Source organism: Carassius carassius, chromosome 44, assembly GCF_963082965.1.
Source record: "Carassius carassius chromosome 44, fCarCar2.1, whole genome shotgun sequence".
In the NCBI taxonomy this organism is placed as follows: domain Eukaryota; kingdom Metazoa; phylum Chordata; class Actinopteri; order Cypriniformes; family Cyprinidae; genus Carassius; species Carassius carassius.
Window position 1 is genome coordinate 16,149,377 of NC_081798.1, and position 18,325 is coordinate 16,167,701.

General features: G+C 36.0%; 1 protein-coding gene across 7 annotated transcripts in view; it reads right to left on the minus strand.

Moving 5' to 3' along the window:
- Window positions 1-2,240: 2,240 nt before the first annotated feature.
- cacna1da (calcium channel, voltage-dependent, L type, alpha 1D subunit, a) overlaps window positions 2,241-18,325 on the minus strand; it is a 117,603-nt gene continuing 101,518 nt past the window's right edge. For 6 of the 7 annotated variants that reach the window (XM_059538442.1, XM_059538441.1, XM_059538438.1 and 3 more), the window contains 15 exons: window positions 17,839-17,930; window positions 17,500-17,659; window positions 16,795-16,922; window positions 16,230-16,326; window positions 16,026-16,128; window positions 15,027-15,128; window positions 12,184-12,317; window positions 10,802-10,918; window positions 9,396-9,790; window positions 7,790-7,816; window positions 6,443-6,571; window positions 6,206-6,345; window positions 6,006-6,112; window positions 4,645-4,959; window positions 2,241-4,044 (listed from right to left, as the gene is read on the minus strand). In XM_059538442.1, coding sequence (XP_059394425.1) covers window positions 3,739-4,044; window positions 4,645-4,959; window positions 6,006-6,112; window positions 6,206-6,345; window positions 6,443-6,571; window positions 7,790-7,816; window positions 9,396-9,790; window positions 10,802-10,918; window positions 12,184-12,317; window positions 15,027-15,128; window positions 16,026-16,128; window positions 16,230-16,326; window positions 16,795-16,922; window positions 17,500-17,659; window positions 17,839-17,930 — 2,352 coding nt within the window. In that variant the 3' untranslated portion in view covers window positions 2,241-3,738. The remainder of the gene's footprint in view (window positions 4,045-4,644; window positions 4,960-6,005; window positions 6,113-6,205; window positions 6,346-6,442; window positions 6,572-7,789; window positions 7,817-9,395; window positions 9,791-10,801; window positions 10,919-12,183; window positions 12,318-15,026; window positions 15,129-16,025; window positions 16,129-16,229; window positions 16,327-16,794; window positions 16,923-17,499; window positions 17,660-17,838; window positions 17,931-18,325) is intronic. The other variant, XM_059538439.1, reaches the window with a different exon arrangement.

The following is an 18,325-nucleotide window of genomic DNA, read 5'->3' on the forward strand; positions in this document are numbered from 1 at the left end:
CCATTAGTTTATTCATTAAGTTTATTCTGTATTAATCATTAGAAAATTAAATTTCAATATTGATTAAAATCAAGTCCAGGCCAAAATAAATAGGAAAATTACAAAAAATGTATCGATACAAAACCTAGAGGGATAAGTCATCTGCTACGAAGAGAAATCCTTTTTTCTTTTCTTCATGGAATAAAAACCGTAACAGAGCAAAGATAAAGACTTTCATATGGAAAACATCACCACGCATCTTTCCATTACTTCTGTACATATGTTACACTATAATCTTATGTTTCCTTACAGCATTAATAAGAAAAAGTATATAATAGTTGTAGCAACAACTCTAGGTGAAAATGTGATAATCAACAGATGTGGCTCTGAAAATTGTAAAATACTTTTCTCCATTTTTCTTTGTTAGCATATCAATGTTAACAATACAGAGGAGTGCACTTTTTCCCCTCCCTTCTGTTTGACCCACTTCAGCACTGAAAGGTGAAATGTAAATGACAAATATAGATTTCACTAAACCGTACACACAGGCACAGAAAAATGTTACAAAATTTCCTACCTTGACACACAAAATATGAATGGAAAACAGAGAAAACAAATTGCAAGTTACAGCAATGTGCTAATAATTATAATCCCATTGGTATATTAAGAAACCATTTTTTTTTCTTTCTTTTCAGGAGTCCCTGACACGAGGTAAAAGATAAATCTTTAGTTTAACAAGTTTTTCTTTGTTTATTAAAAATAATGCATATTTTATTGTCCTTACCAGTAATTGCTACGAATAGTACAATGTGCCAAGAATGTGCATTGGTCCGTTTACAAGATACAGTATAACTGACATGAAGACCAGAACACAACGTCAAGGTTTTTTTTTTTTTTTTTTTTTCACACGGATCATTTCAGAGAGCCCTTTCAGATGTGCACACGCAGTTTTTCATGACAGTATTCGGTTGACTGAAAAGCACAGTACTCTTCCAAAACACACAAAGTCAATAACACTCAAGAACAAGAATTTCAACAAACCCCACATTTCCCTTTATTTAAGCTGTACTGAAGCTTTACACTTCAAGGCAGTGGCCTTTGCAGTCAAACTTTTTTTTTTTTTGCCCTTTTTTGCTCATAATGCATTAATTCAGCATTAATTTGCCTGTTAGAAAAGACAAAATGTCAATTTAATTGATGTATCCTAAATTGAGGCCTAAGGACAGTTTTATAACATCTTAAAGGCAAAAACGCTCACGAATAAAAACGCTTCAAATGCTGATATGTTTCCCCTGCATTAAAAGAGGTATTTCCAGAAGCCAGAGCTTAAGGGAAAGGTGGAAAGAAACAAAGAAAGAGTCTAATAAAACAAATAAGGAGGAAAGTATCGATTAACCAGTTTCTTGTCCTGCTTAAAGGAACAGTGCACCTAAAAAAGAAAATTCTGTCATTCACCCCACTTTAACTTTACAAATTAAAATTCCTAACTTTCCAATTCAAACTAATAACAGATAAAAGCCAGTGTAAAGTATGCCTGCTCTGACCCACCTCAGCCCCTAGTATCATAGTTGTATTTGTATCTGTGTAAATGCATTTATTCCACCTCTAAGCTACACCTAAATTCCACTTCATAAGTGCTTCTTTGCAGTGCCATCTTTGCAGTGTAAATTTGGATTATCATTACATTTACATTACATCAATTTATCTGACAGATACTTAATTCAAAGCGACTTGCATTGCATTTTTAAGGTGTGCATTTTATATTTTATTTCCTATACTGTTTTAATTAGAGGAACGCTATACAATATCTTTTGAGCAGTAAAATTCTTCAAAAATTCTCTATGTATAGAGTGCATTAGTGGCCACCCACTTTTTCAGTGGCATTGGTTGTGGAAGCATTATTTTTCTTTGAATTCTTTTTCTGTAGAAATTCCTTTGAGGGCTTCATTAAACCATTATAAGCCATGAATCAAACCAACCAGCTACAATGTGTATCACATTACAACCTTTTATTTAAAGAAAAAGTAACTGAAAATCAGAGAAAAGAAATTAAAACTTAAATGAGGGAAAGAACTACAATCCCATAAAGCAATGCAAATGACAGTCGAATTAAAAACGATGGAAAAATATAAAACTATTAAGTTGTGGATAATATGTGTAGAAACTGGATTTTTAAGGTTTGGGTTATTGCTATTGTGTTGAATTTTCTGTATAGAATCATGGGTAATGTAGACAGTCAGTGAAGAGAAACAGAATTTTATTTTTGCCTGAACTGTTCCGTTAAGGATTCATGATGCGATCATGCACTTTAAGCAACCCAAAACTCCCCTGTCCTCACATTTTGTCATGGTAATCAACATCATTATGAAACTAAAAGTTTTCAGCATTCAAAGCACACCTAAATACGTTAGTGGTAGAAATAATTTGCTATAGCAGTGTGCCATTCCTAGATCAGCTATTCCTAGATCAGCTATTCCTAGATCAGCCAGTAGGAGCAGGCTTTTCCAAGTGAGGGTCATACAGTTTAACTGCAGACTAATTAAGCAGCATTGTTAATGCACAAAGCATTTACCATTGCACCTCCCTGTGCAACTCCCTGGCACAAAATATGCAACGAAACACGAATGCCTTAAAACGGGAAGTCCTATTCGACAACTCGTTCAATCTAATCAAACAAAAGCATGATTAAGACATGATTCTGTAAGCCCTACTAAAGTCCTCATAAAGGGGGTCGACGCTCATGCCCCATACTGCATGCCATAGATTTTAAAGGAACACTGCGTCGGTTACACTTATTAAATGGACACTGAGAAAACAACTTGCATATCTTGTGCGGGAGTGTCACAGACGTAACCTCAGAAAATTGGCTTTTTTTGTTCTATACTTTTCACAAACGAGTAAGAATGCAAATGAGCAAATAATAAAGGGAAATAATTTAATAATAAAGTACAGTACCTATTAAAATAACACCAAATTTAGTCTTTTTTGTAATGCAGTAACATCAATTAGAATTAATATTGCTGAATTTCTTTTTTGTACAGTACATAATTACAAAATATATAATGTCTCTTTACAAAGTTTCAACTGCTTTATATATAACAAGTAATTTACAGCATATTATGAAATATCAAACAGGCTATCCTAAATTTAAAAAATAACCTGTCTGCTAGTGCATTCAACACAAATGCTGAAATCCTCTCCAAATCCACAAACCTGCATGATATCCTTATTGTACACCAGAGCTGTAGAATTAGCACTTGTTCTCTAAAATATGCACTTGACCTTAACCGGTACTAAAATACTCGTACGGGGTAAGTTGAAACTAAAGCCTTTGTTGAGATATATGCCGTACTTAGCTTGCATTGAGCTTGCAACGTGCTTGATATGCAAAACCATTAATAAAGTGACTTCGGTAATGACATTTGTTTTGATTGTCATCACCATGGAAACAGCCTAAACCCCTCCACCCCACCCCGCCCCTCTCTGCTCAATGGTCCATTTCCTGAAGTGATGGTACAAAAAGCCAATTAAAGTTCACCCCCAGAGTTTGAATAAGCTCCTCCCCGGCGCCGTGACTACCAAGTTCCTGTGCAAACAGGAAGTGAGCGAGCGACACCGATGCGTCCGTACTTGTCCGTACTTATGGTTTCTGCTCTGCTGTGAAGGCACTTCTTAAGGTAGTAAGCCAGTAAATCTATTTTAAATTTGTTTGTTTCACTGATCAGTTTCTGAGGAACAGCATCAGCCGCTAACCAGGTGCTATAAATTGGTAATGCATATCATTTCGTCTGCCAGGTCCTCCTCGTACTGCGTTCTGGGTTCGAGTTCTGGCTCCTCGTCACTGTAGCTAGCCGAGACATCCTGCATCTCGTAGTCTCTGGGGCCCATTATGGGAAAGACGTTGACGACGTTGACTCCTGGTGTAATGCCGCCATTCAGGAGATGGCTGGCGGCGCTCTCCATTTCGTCAATGGTCATCTCGCATGCATCCGCGATCTCGTGCTTTGTGGCAGCCACAAACTTCGGATCCTTGGCATAGCGACCCAGTCCTTCTGATATCAAGACCTGAGGAGGAGAACATGATGCTTTGTTTTGTGAGCATAGATTCTGTCTTCACTGACACACAGTATGACATACCATCACTGTCTGAAGAAAACATCTGGTCCCTAAACTAGAAACTATTCAAAAGTGGGAATGGAAACACAGTGCTTTACATACTTCTGCCCTGGTTAGCATGAAACCACAAACCACACTGAACAATAGAAATATTTAAATTAAAAATGTAAAGCCCAAATTCATACGATACAAAGTTGCAAAGTTGTGACTACTGCAGTCATTTTAATTTGGCCTTTATATAATAGTGTCTCTGACTTAACAGGCATGTTTCACTACAATATTGTAAACAGTTTTGTTATATTTAAAATATTACAATGATTTTAATCATAAATAAATAAGCTTTTTATTATTTTTGTACTTTTAATGTTGGTAAATATACATAAAAATATACATAATTATTTGTTTGAAAGCATTTCATAGTAAATACATAAATATTTAGACTTCTCCTGAAAGTCATCACAAAAAAAAAAAAAAACCTAAAAAGATAATGATTTTCATAATGTTTTTCAGCCTACGTCTCATAAATGGCAAAAGAGGTCTGAGACTCACCGCCTCAACCAGGCTGGTAGCGCTGCCTCTCTTTTGGTGGTACTGGTTTCTGTACCCGGGTGGCACCTGCAGGTGAACGGGCGAGTAGTTCTTCTGGTACTCAGGGTCATCTGTATACCATGAGCTCTTCCTGATGGATGAGTGGCTGCTGTGGGCGCTGTCCCTCAGAGGACGGTCCACGCGGATAAGTGGCGTGTAGTACGGTGTTCGATCTTTACTTGCAGGAGTTGGAGGAGATGACGCCCATGATCTGGTAGATCGAGTAGGTGAAAGCCTGTGAGCCCTGCTGGAGTCTAGACCCGCTACTGCCATCACCTGGACCAACAAGTACAGTGGTCAATAGAAATGTTTTGTTTTAATATAAAGTGCAATATAAATACAGAAAAAATGCTGTACATAATACTATGCTGGCATATAGGGTTTTAATGGAATGATAAATGGAATAATACATTTAAATGGAATAATATTTCTTTAGTTACCACCTAATTAAATTTTTTTCAGGCTAATTTATACTCTTTATCATATTTTAATTATTAAATAAAAATTATGACATATGTATATATATTAGGGCTGGGCAAGTTAACGCATTATTATAACAGTTTTTTATTATTATGAAACTCACTGGCTCTGAATACACATACAGACAAATCATGGGTCACAGGAGGGCATGCTCCTGATCAAATTATTTAGGCTAAGTGTCAAAATTCACAAACCACTGTCCACTCTTATTTTTAACAAAAGGATGCAACAAGCTCGTAATAACGACTTCACAGGAAGTTTCCGGTAGCATGTGAAGACAGCCGAGAAGCGCTCTCGCTCAAAACAGTGGAGTGAATTTGGTTTATTATTTTGAGTCATATGGGACGTGGTAACACACAGCCCTCTCACAATATACTGCTTTACAGATCTATCGCTTTTGCCACTGAGAAATATTCACGCAATCATGCAGCACATATCATAAGATCTCCACTACGGTGCGGTTAGCGCTCATACTCACTGAACTATATATAACTGAACTACGCTCTTGCCCACCTCTTCCAACTGAGTCAGGCACGGCTAAACGAACAATGCCCAAGCGCGGCACAGAGTGATCACACTAGTCAAACAAATCGGGCTTTGAGGGTCAAATGTGCTAGGGCACGGTTAAGATTGCCTAGTGTGAGCACACCCTATTTATTCTCCCGCATCCCACACACACGAGTCTCTACTCGCCCATCAAATGTTGTCCCGCATGGCACTCTGCCTTCTCAGGAAGGAAGGAATTCATTTTTAAAACTATTTGAATAAAAATATTACCATATTCAGCCTTAATATGTCACAAACTCCACGTCACAGAATAATAGTGTCGTATTTAATGTTACCTGGTGTTGCATGAGATGTAACGGAAGAGCCGTGCGGTGGTGAGGAAGATCGTCTTTACTGCTCTGTCTGCGCAGACACTCAAAATTAAACGACGGTCTCCGATTACCTGTAAACGAAAGCAATTCATATTTTCCGACACTGATGCTGAACAAAGCTAACCAATTAAGCAGAGAGCCAAGTAAGGGACCCCAAGACTTGCCTTGCGGTGTTGGAGGAAGCAGTCTTCTCTTTGGTGACCTACGTGAATCATGATAAAGGGGCTGCTCGTCATCCTCATAGTAACTGTCAGGATGATGGTAACCCCGTGGCGTCTCGTATTCTTGGTCACTGTTGGGGTACCTGCACAAGGACATATAAACACCCTCGGATAAACTTCTGTAAATGTGATTTATTTTGAAATGCGAAATGGGCCGTGCAGCAGTTGCAACAGTTTCACCTGTCACCCGACAGCATGCTGTCATCTTCGTAAAACTCCTCTCCGCTGTAGTACTCTCCAGAGTAACGATCTTCTTCATACTCCTCTTCGTGGCATATAGTGGGTCGTTTTCTGTCGCTGCCCTGCGACCTGCGTGAAGTTCAAGAGGTCAGTGAGAGGCCGGTTAGACTGTGGTCACTGAGTCAGCGAATAACCATGCAGACTTACGGCTCTAGAAGTGCAGTGAAGGGGTTAGACCTCATTTCAAAACAAGCTAAATCTTATCAAGTCAGCTGTCAGCAGTGTCATAGCACTTCTAGCTTCTGCATATAGTCTTTAGTAAATAGCTGTACAGTCTTAAGAAATCTAGTCTCAGCTCAGAGATATTCCACTTGAAGATGTCTTCAGTGACTGTGAAGCATAGACCTTAGAGTAAGTACTCTACATTTTACTGACATAAAAATGAAGCTGTGAAAGAAGTACAGTATGGTCAATATATTATACTGTGTTAAAGATTTGCTAACTAAAAGTGCTATTAACTTCACTCTGTTTTGACAGTAGCTGTTTTTAAAACAGTGTAGCTTTTATAGATGTGTATCACTGGGGTTCTGAAATGAGGAGGCCAAGGCAAAGTTTTTTTGTTTTTTTATTAAATGTAAATTCATGTCCCAGTCATATTTACTTGATTAAACATTACACAATCAGAAGAGGAAAAATAAATAAATTCTATTTTATATTTTTAAGATGTTGAGCAAACTATACTTCTATGACTCACAGCCATGCTTTTGTCCAAGAAAGACATGGCATCTATTCTAAGGTCTAGAAGACTTACAGCCCCACTGGCCCATTAAATAAGACATCTCAACATCCTTTTTTAGAAAAATAAACCAAATATTAATTTACCTATAAATAGACATTGTGTTAAATTGTTATTTGTATTTCTATGAAGCATTAATCTGATAAATAATCATTTAAGGCAAGCATTTAATTTTGTAAGCACCGGTTATCCAGCAGACACATGCAACAAGCCCCATCTCTTTCCCTTTATCACCCAATCACAATGCACAGAGACTCAAAGATGCATACTGATTTGTTAATGCTTTACTAGATGTTCCTATCAACTTGTTTTAATTTTTTTTAGAAAGTCTGTGTGTGAAAGGCCCTGCCCCAAATAGCACTCTCAGTCCTTCAAGAGCACCAGTCTCGCAGACATGTCAAGACAACTTAAAGCACCATATGTGACAGGGCCGAGGTGGAAGTCCCAAAGCCATTATTCACTGAACATAGTTCTTGCTCATCATTCACCATTTGTTTCTCTACAAGCATTACTACCTGCAATGGGAACATATAACACCTAATGTAACATACCTAATATACGTCTCATAGTAGCGCCTTCTGTTCCAGAAAGCAGAGAGATGGTTAAGAGAAAGCATTTTGGTTAGGAAGGAAAGAGAGAAAGGTGGAGAAAAGCAGAGGAATAGGAAAAAGGAATGGCTGGACACATTATACAGTATATACATGATATATACAGCATTTTCATATATGTGAGGCTGTTTACACACTTTGTTTGATTGCTTTGTCCAAACTCAAGTTAAAAAAACATGTCCTCAGTCCGTCACATATGATTTTACTTGAATTATGTGTTTTGACTAGCTAAATAAGCTCCAAAAAGATGAAAATTTCACCTTCACTTTTTGAAGTTGGTAGAAACTGATTATGGAAGGTCTGGAGATTTGATATATTTAAAATATTTTTCTTGTAAACGAACCAATTGGTTTTAAAACATAATTATGTTTCCTCTCCAATTCCTTGGGTCAATTTAAAAAGGATTTTACAAAAAAAAAAATCGTTGTGAATTATACACATATTGTAAACGTTCGCTAAATTTTGCTCTGATGACCATATCAAGCCTCATTAATCTTGTCAGGTTTCTAGAGCCCTTCACCAAGAAATGGCCAAATTACAGTGATGAGACAGCAAAGACTGTATCTTGGCATCCGGCAAACATCTCAAATGGACTTGGGTTTGTATCAAATCATTTGCTAGAGTAAAGCAACACACTCAAATTTGTAACTATTTCACGCTTTGGCAAATTAGTGGTAAATTAATCTTAATATGTATGATTTCATGTGTACGTTTGTAGAATCAGCTTAAACCTCATTGACAGTTAGCTTTAGGAGTGGTGTTAGGTGTGAACCTTAATACAAAATTTTTCTCTAAAAATCATAAATTTCCATATAAAACATTGCGTATGAATTCAAACGAAGTCAGCACCTTGTAAAATAGTTATGTTCTCTCATGAGATAGGATTTGTGAAAACACCTTGAAGAAAACTTGGTTATCACCATGGTCAGAAAATGGATAAGAAATTTTTATTCAAAATAAAAATAATTTAAAGTTAATGATCTAAAGGTACTGTCACATAAGGAAAATTTCGGCCAAATTTTGAGGGCAAAAAGATCAGTTGTCTATTGTTAATAATATAGCGATGAATGAAGCCCAGCTCACATGGAAGTCACTTTTAAACAAAGTTGATTTCTGTTGTGAATTTGTGGGACCAACTTGAACCTGTTGCAAAAACTGCATGGGGAAATTTCACTCACACCCATTCCAATTGAAATGACAGGATTTCGCCTGTGAAAAATCTGCAAACAATGTTAAATCTGACCGGACCTTAAAGCTGATGATAATGCAGATGAATACTCATCTAAAAGCATAAATGTAAATGAATGCAGAATTTAAAAAGTAACTTTCTTCATAAGTCTACTAAAGAAATCGATTACTTAAGACCTTGAAAAACTCACATACTAAATCAATTCCAGTCAATCCATATAGATTGAAGGAATGGGTTTAAGAAGTCAGTGACACAAGATTACAATATATTCTGCTAGCACTGACAAATCATTTAATACATACACATAAATATTGCCAAATAGTAAAATCAAGATGATGGATGAACAAAACAAGCATTTACCTTTGTCCGTGTGGGGTCCTGGGCTTGTCGTATTCTCCGTAGTACAATCCAGGGTAACCATTAGCAGGCATGTGCTCATAGTAACGATTGTGTCCTCCATTGGGTAAACTGGACATATTGGCATTGTTGAGGTTTATGTTGGTAGACTTGGGTGACTTGCTGTAGGAGTTGTTATGATGATGATGGTGATGATGGTGGTGATGGTGGCGATGGTGGTTTGGCTGCGCCATGGCATTGGCACGGTCCAGGCGCCCCATGGGGTGTTCCATTTGGGCATAATGTGGAGGCGGCTGCACCTGCAGGGGGCGCTGTGTGGCATTTGTCTGGTGGTCGGAGCTCCTCCGGGGGTCTCCATTTATGTGGTTAATGTGGTTGCCAAAGAGTCCTCCATTTCGCTGTGAAAATATACTTTTGTTTTTAAGTTTAAAGAAATATGCAATGGACTTTAGTCAGGGTTGACGCCATATTTACGTTTTCACAAATGAAATGAAAACATAACAACAATAAATAAAAATATAACTATAACTATAAAGAACTATTTCCACACCAAAGGATGATAATGTTCTGTTTATTTTACTTGTGTGCTGCAATTTTGTCGCCTGCCGCCTGAATGCGGATTTGGAGTGGATTCTGATTGGCTGTCAATGATTTAGTTGTTCATCAGCTGGGAAAAAAAATTGTTCTAAATGTGATCCCAACAATATCATCCCTCAGTGTTGTTTACGTAATAGCCATGAGGTGGACTTCACTATTCTCACTGAATTTTAACAATTGTTATCATTATAGTTATCGTCCTTGGTGTGAATAGCCCTTAACGAATAGATGTATAGGCTTTAATTGTAATATTGTCTTTTCGCTGATGCAATAAACCAAAAAAATGTCTTTTAGTTGTAAAAACAATTTCTCACACAACCTTTGCAAAAAAAATGTAATATGGCGTCACTGACCGTTTATCCAATGCCAAGTCATTTGATTGCCATTTTTAATGATCTCATGGGAAAAAAAGTTGGAAAGGAGGTAAAATGGCATATGGTGTGAGTGAATTTCATGAACTGATTAAATCTGAACTGAACTTGAAATCAAGAGAAATGTAGATACACTGAATTAGATATGCTACACTAAGGCTAATGTTATTACAACAAACCTGCCATATAAATGTACCTATTGCACAATCTTCAATAAAGACAATCTTTTAGATTGTCAACTTGGCAACTTTATCCTTATTCAAGGTTTTAATCTAAGTGTGTATGACCTCCAGGGATGGCGAACAATTCATCGCATCTCCCTTAAGGAATCATTATAATTAAAAACAACTGTTTTCATTTGTACCAGGCAGTTAAAGTGAGATAATAACATACAGATCGATTTTATAAAAAGAAAGTGGTCATAAAAGGTGAGTAATTTACCCTATAAATTTCTTCGTCCTCCTCTGGTATAAAGTCTACTAGCTCATCATCCTGCAGGTCACATGATATCGCACGTCGGATTTCTGGCCCAATGTCATGCAGCGTACGAAGGCCAGCCTGAAACCGTGACGACAAGATAGCTAAGGACCTGCTCTTAAATGGAAAGCCCTTGAATAGCAGCGACAATTTGAAAACGGAGACCCTCACACACACATGCCACCAGGGGGCAGTTTACCAGACACATTGACATACAAGTTTGACGAAGACAGTTCCAGACAGGACAAATTCATGAGAAATGACAACAATCACAGTAGACAAAGAGGAAAAACACACAAAAACACCTCCGTAATTGTACACTACAACTAATACACTTTAACTAAGATGCTAGCCTTTACCGTGACTTTCTAAAAAAATACTATAATAGCCTCATATGATATTTAGAAACATTATTTTTCTGTGTATATACTATTTCTAACATCTCAAAAGTGTAAAACATTACAATGGTTAACTAAATCTCACTAAAACCCTCTAAACAAGGATTATGTTCGAAGAGAAATCAAACACATTGGTAGTGTTTGATTTATGAGGATGAGACCAACAAAACATTTTCAACCAATAATACATGAATTATAACTCTGAAGTGATGGTAAACAAATACAAACACTCCAAACGACATTTATAACAGACAAAAACACATTTACAGATCACCATTATCACATTGAGGGATCCATGTTCACGCTAAAACAGCATTAGCACATCCAGAAACAGAGAGATACAGTTGAGGTAAAGAAGGTCTCATGCAAAAGATATACAGTTTGTAAAAAATATATATATATATTTTTTTAATTATTATTATTCAGGGTGTTTACACTGACATGGATTTGCTTTTGATTAACACATAAAACATTGGAACTTATTCTGGCATGAAAAAACACTTTCTTGATCAAAATTTAAAGTGAACAATTTCAGCTATTTAGGAGCAAGTATAATGTATAATACTTTAAAAACAAATAAAATAATACTAAAGAAAGACCCTTTTATTTTTTTACTTATATGTCATGACTTTAGAGAGTAGTAAACATTTCAATGTGTTAATAATTGGAATATTAATTTCAGGTTTTTTTAACTCAATATTTTAGGGATTCGGCTGACAAGAAATCTCTTGGGGTACTTAAAATTACATTTGTGCTACCAATACAATAATTCAGCAATGGAAAATCGAAATGGCTTTCCGACCGATTTTGAGAATGACCTTTAGTGAAATTTCTGTAATTGTCAATGCATCAAGTCCAAAACCAACAACATTATGATCATAAAAGAACAAAGACCTTATTAACTCTAAAGAATCAACACAATTCTATCTCCAAGCACATTCTGCTTACCTGCAGGGCGATGGCAGTGTTGTTCTGGGCTGGGTGAACGCCCACCAGGCCTTCCTCTTTGCGTTTCTTGAATTTCCTAAAGTAGTCCTGTATCAGGAAAGTGGCATAGAACTTCCCCACCGTTACCTCATCATCTGAGTGAACAGACCACACACACGGCTTCGCTGTCAGCAAGTAGTTTCACGCATACACACCTCTGCGGTGACGCACGGTTAGAGACAGAAACTGACTCAATATGTACTATTAAAGCAGCTTTGTGAATCAAACGTTAAAGGGATAGTTCACCACAAAATGAAAATTTTGTCATTAATCACTTACCCCCATATCGTTCCAAACCCATGAAAGTTCAGTTTGTCTTCGGAACACAATTTAGGATATTTTGGATTAAAACCTGGATGCTTGAGACTGTCCCATAGACTGCCAAGTAAATAACAGTGTCAAGGTCCATAAAAGGTATCAAAAGTTGTCATCAGAATACTCCATCTGCTATCAGACGTGCAGAACACAGCGTATCCTTCTGGCGCGGAAGACACAGAAGAGCATACACAGCACGGTGATATGGAGTGACACAGAGGAGACCGTTGACAAAGGAATTATTAAATAAAGTCACGTCTGATAGCAGATGGAGGAGTATTCTGAAGACAACTTTTGATACCTTTTATGAACCTTGACACTGTTATTTATTTGGCAGTCTATGGGACAGTCTCAAGCATCCAGGTTTTCATCCAAAAATATCCTAAATTATATTCCGAAGACGAAACAGAGCTTTTACGGGTTTGGAACGATATGGGGGGTAAGTGATCAATGACAAAATTTTAATTTTAGGGTGGAGTATCCCTTTAATAACCCATGTAGAATTATCTGGATTTCTACACAAATGGCTTGTAAAATAGGATCTATATCTGCATCATAAATACAGATTTTCTTAATTAACAAACACCACATACATGAGCAAAATATTCTGTACATCACAAGACACCAGTACATCTAGCTGTTTTATTCACCTTCAATGCATATAAAATACTCTACACTAGGCCGATTAATTTTATAAAAATTTAGTAAAAACAGTAATAATGTTAAATATTATTACAGTTAAAAAAAACTAATTTCCATTTTAAAGATATTTTAAAAAATCAGAAATCATTTATATGCTGATTTGCTGCACAAAAAAACATTACTCTTATCAGTGTTGAATCATTTGAATGCATCTATGCTAAATAAAAGTAGTAATAAAAATATAAAAAAAGATTTGTATATAAATAATGAAAAATTATATACACGTATAAAATGCAAAACGTGTGCTGTTTTTCAACATAGCCATTCATGCTAGAAATATAGATAATCACAATTAATAGTTGTTAGGTTTCCAAATTTTATTCACAATGTTATTGTAAAAGTAATAACATTTAACTAGATCTAGGACAAATTTCAATAATATGTGGAAAATTCAGCTTAACCACATCAACTCTGGGGACCCACCGGTGGGTCCAATATTGCATATGCCTAATTCTCAAAAAATCAAAATAACAGCTCAAGTGGTTAAGCTGCTAGTTGTGTTCGGGAACACAGTAGCTGGATTCTAGCTGGTTTAAACTAGTAATTTTCCGGTTATTAGGTGGTAGACCACCTTGGACCAGCAACAAACCTGCTACCAGCAAATTAAACAGCTAATGACCAGCAAGAAACTAGCTATCTTGTTCCAAAATATAACTACCGGCTTAATAAAAAATTGTTAGTTGTAGAATATTTCATATTCACGGTTTGGCACCCATCTAACTTGAGTCTCCAGATGTGTAAACATATTAGTATATTAGCATGTAAGCATTAGCATAGCAACTGTGAGAGAGATAACTGAAAGTTATCCATCAAACTTTATTAAAATCTAGACCTAAATTCTACTGGGAACATGCAAGCAAGCAGCTCTGAGCAATATGTATTAGCACATTAGCGTTGCATTGCTTTGGGTGTATTTGTGCATGTCTAATATCCTGATTTTGGATATGTATTTCAATCATCTCTATGTAAACAGTATAAATTGTTCATCTGCATGTTGTGCTCATGTACTGTATGTGTAAGTGTGTGCGAGAGAATCATTCTGAAGCAGGGGTCTGTGTCACTTTTTTTAAACAAGCACATTGGGGACAGATCAGGAAAGAAGAGGCAACATTAGTTCCATGCCACCATCCTAAAACAGAATTGCTTCAGAATATTCTGAAGATTTGAACTTTTACATGAACAGAAAGACAGTTAATGAGGAACGGAAGCTGCGGAAAAGCTCAAGCAGATACAGGAGAGAGCGACAGTGTAGAAAAGAGAGAGAAACAGAGAAAGAGACACATTTTTAGAAGGACACGGCATGCCTGAGTTGCCATGCAAGCCCAAAGCTCAACACACACCTTCTCCAAATCCTCCAACCATATACTCTCTCTCTCTCTCTCTCTCTCTCAAACACACACACACACACACACACAAACATACATCAGTGATGTTCTAGTTTGGACGTAGTGTGGTACCGAGCAGGAGAGGAGAGCAATTGCGACACATACGGAACAGAACAAACATTGCAGAGACCCGACCAGGAGAAACTAAGAGTACAACAGCAGGAAAAAACTAGTGCAACAGCTGGTGTGTGTGTGTGTGTGTGTGCGTGTGCGCAAGACACAAATGTATAGTATGTGTGTATACATGCTACATTAGGGAAACTGAAGTGTGTTCAAAAATAATATTTTTGATCTTTATCTAAATGGATGATTTAGGTGTGAGTTGACACAGAAGTATTATAAGTCTATATTGTGAATGCGTATTCTCATTAGCGGGGACAATCTCTGAGCTTTATAACTGACCACCAGCAGGGGGCACCACTTGATCCAGAAGTTTCATGCTTGTTCTCTTCCAGATCTTCTTAATCACAGCTCGGAGCTCTTCATTCGCCTGCTCTAGGTTACCTGGGTCAAAACACACACCACGTTATCAACACATTGAAGTTTCTATTCACTACAGTCAACTAGAACTGAAAAAAAGCTAATTTTCAATATCTTGATGACTATAGTTATGCATTTACTCTAAACAGTCTAAAAATTGTGATTTATGGGTGATTTCAGAGGAACCACAATTTTAATATAATGTTTAATTCACAAAGTATAGTAAACTCTTTTCCACTGTCAGTTTTTCACTAAATGAATACAAAAAGCAATAACATTAAATTATATTATACTTAAATATACTCATATAGTCAGCTGTTCAAAAGGGGTCAATAAGTTTTTTTTTAATACCTTTATTTAGCAAAGATGCATTTAATTGATCAAAAGTGACAGTAAATACATTTATACTTAATACTAGAATATTTAGTTATTCTTAAAATCCTGAAAAATGTATGTGGTTTATACAAAAATATTAAGCAGCACAACTATTTTCAACACTGTTAATTATAAGATACAAATAATCAATATATTAGAATGATTTCTGAAGGATCATGGGACACTGAAGACTGGAGTAATGTTTATTAAATTTATTATTTTTTAAATGAAATTATTTTAAAATATACTAAACTACAAAACTGTTATTTGATATTGTAATAATATGTCAAAATATTGAAGTATTTTAGATAAATAAATGCAGCCTTGGTAAGCAGAAGAGATTTTTTTTTTTTTATCGTATTTACTCAAAACCCCATAGAGTTACTAAATAGATTAAATGTTTACCTATATTAATATTTCACTAAAACATTTTAGGACATATTTTGTGACAGATGCAAATGAGTTGTTTCGAATTAATTCACTGAAATAAAATGTTTAAAGTAATTTGTAAACTAATCCTAGTAGTTCTGCAAAGAATGCACATACCTTCCGTTTTGATCTTTAGTGCAGTTCTCACAAGAGCAAAAAGTGTAGCATTAAACATGACAGTGCCATCACTGTTCAGAGGCATGTTCATAGCCACCAGCCTCTGGAATAGAGAAACAACAACAGATAGAAAGAAAGAGCATGAGAAGGTGGGCCGAGTGTCTTTGCTAATGTTCAAATGCATTGTTTATAAATGTGTCTTACTTTGCAGGCGACTCTATGAGGACAGAGCTTCCCAAAGCCAAGAGGAGGCTGAATACGGCGCAACAACGTCACTACATCAAGATGTTTTATTCTGCCTCTGCAATAAAATGAGAGAGAAACACAGACTGAAAAAAACTCCATTTACTCTTCATCTTATTGCTATCCTGGACAAGCAACTGCCTTTTTGAGAACTGAGGCAAATTGAATTGGTTTCATAATTGACCAATTTTGCAATATTGAAAGTTACTGAACTGAACTGAATCAACAGTTTACTGATTCAAACTGAACAATAATGACATTGTTTTCTGCTTATACCTTATATGAACATTAGACAGTTATTGAACTAAACTGAACCAAAGATGAACTAACTTGAATTGAATGATGGCACAAATGTTGTTTTTTTAGAGCTGCTTTACAGCAGCATTTTAATTTGTCTCAAATTTGAAAAGGTGTGCATCACTGATTCTCTTATTTTCCTGTTTATATGCTGCTTTGAAACAATCTTTATTGTATAATGCACAATAGAAATAAAGGTGACTTGACAAACACATTTTCACATCCTTACTTGGCCTCTGGATCATACTCTGACCAAATCCTCTTAAATTCATCAAGATGATGTGGCCCCAGAATCGACCAATCACGGGTCAGATAGTCAAAGTTGTCCATGATGACAGCCACAAACAGGTTAATGATCTAAAACAAGACATTATTTAATTTGATTCACAATTGAAGAGTTCAGATGCAAGTGCCATCTATAATCCTCATCTAAAATGAGCATTTTTATCAGGCTGCTATGTTTAGGTTTAGTAATTTTACTCTAATGGCAATGTATAGGTCCCTTTCTATAGCCTGGGAAAACCCACACTACTTCCGGCGAATTTCAATTCTCTCTACAGAATAACTAACTCAGTTTCAACTGAAAAGGGTCTGGTTTTAACAAGGCTACCCTTTCTATACAATTCAAGTGAAATATCTGAACATAAAGTATAGGAGCCTGATAAAAATGCTCATCTTGAATCTGAACTCTTGTACAACTTTTAAGAACAACATTGTTGATCATTTAAAAAATAAAAATAAAATTCAATAAATCCTTTTGGGATTCCAAAATGACAAAACATTTAATAAAGAGACCAAATAATGTCTTTAATAAATTCTTAAAATATTTTTGGAGGTTTAAAGTAATATTCTAAATAATAATATTATAATAGGTAATTATAAAAATAAGAATAAATGAAAAAAGTAAGTCTTTATGTAGTTGGTGTGTATGTACCAGGAAGGCGCAGAGCATGTAGAAGGTGATGAAGTAGATGATGGCAAAGTTGCTCCCACAGGTCATCTCTTCTCCAGGATTATAATCTGATTCTGGGTCACATAGCTTCCCTGGCATGCATGCCAGCATGATCTCCTGCCAGGCTTCACCGGTTGCACATCTACACCCAAGAAATAATTCATCTGATATGTAATCCTATAAAGCAGACTGTATCTTACATTAAACTCTTTTAAACACAGATGAAGTGGTAGCATATAATAGGGAAAATAATCTTTGTAAAGATTTAAAACTCGGTCACTTGCAGCTTTAACATCTCACTCTGCCATTCACTGCACTGACCTGAAGAGCAGAAGCACAGCCTGAGGGAATGTCTGAAAGTTGTTGTTCCTGTTGATTTGTGTGTGGTCCACCATGGCAATTTTCCCAAACACCTGAAAGATGGCAATGTATAGTAATACTTGCTGTATTAATAGGTCAAGTGTGTAATGTTTGTATGGAATGTGGGTGATTTGCATTCTAGTAAAGATATCAGCTACAATTACAGTACTTAAATACTATTTTGAAAAACTGTTTTTAATTACAGAAAAGACAACCATAAAAACAAAGCGTAAAATTGACAATACAATACAATCAATAATCCAAATAGATTTGCTATGCATATAATTTTCGAATCAGATTTGAGAAATATTTGGTGGCTGTGGTTGCCCATGATACTTTAACGATTTGAAAAGTGAAGTTTTTAATGCTTTTATTAGTTTTCATAACTGCTGTGTGTTCGTGGGGAAGAAAAAAAAAGATATTATTATAATACATTTTCTGGAATAAA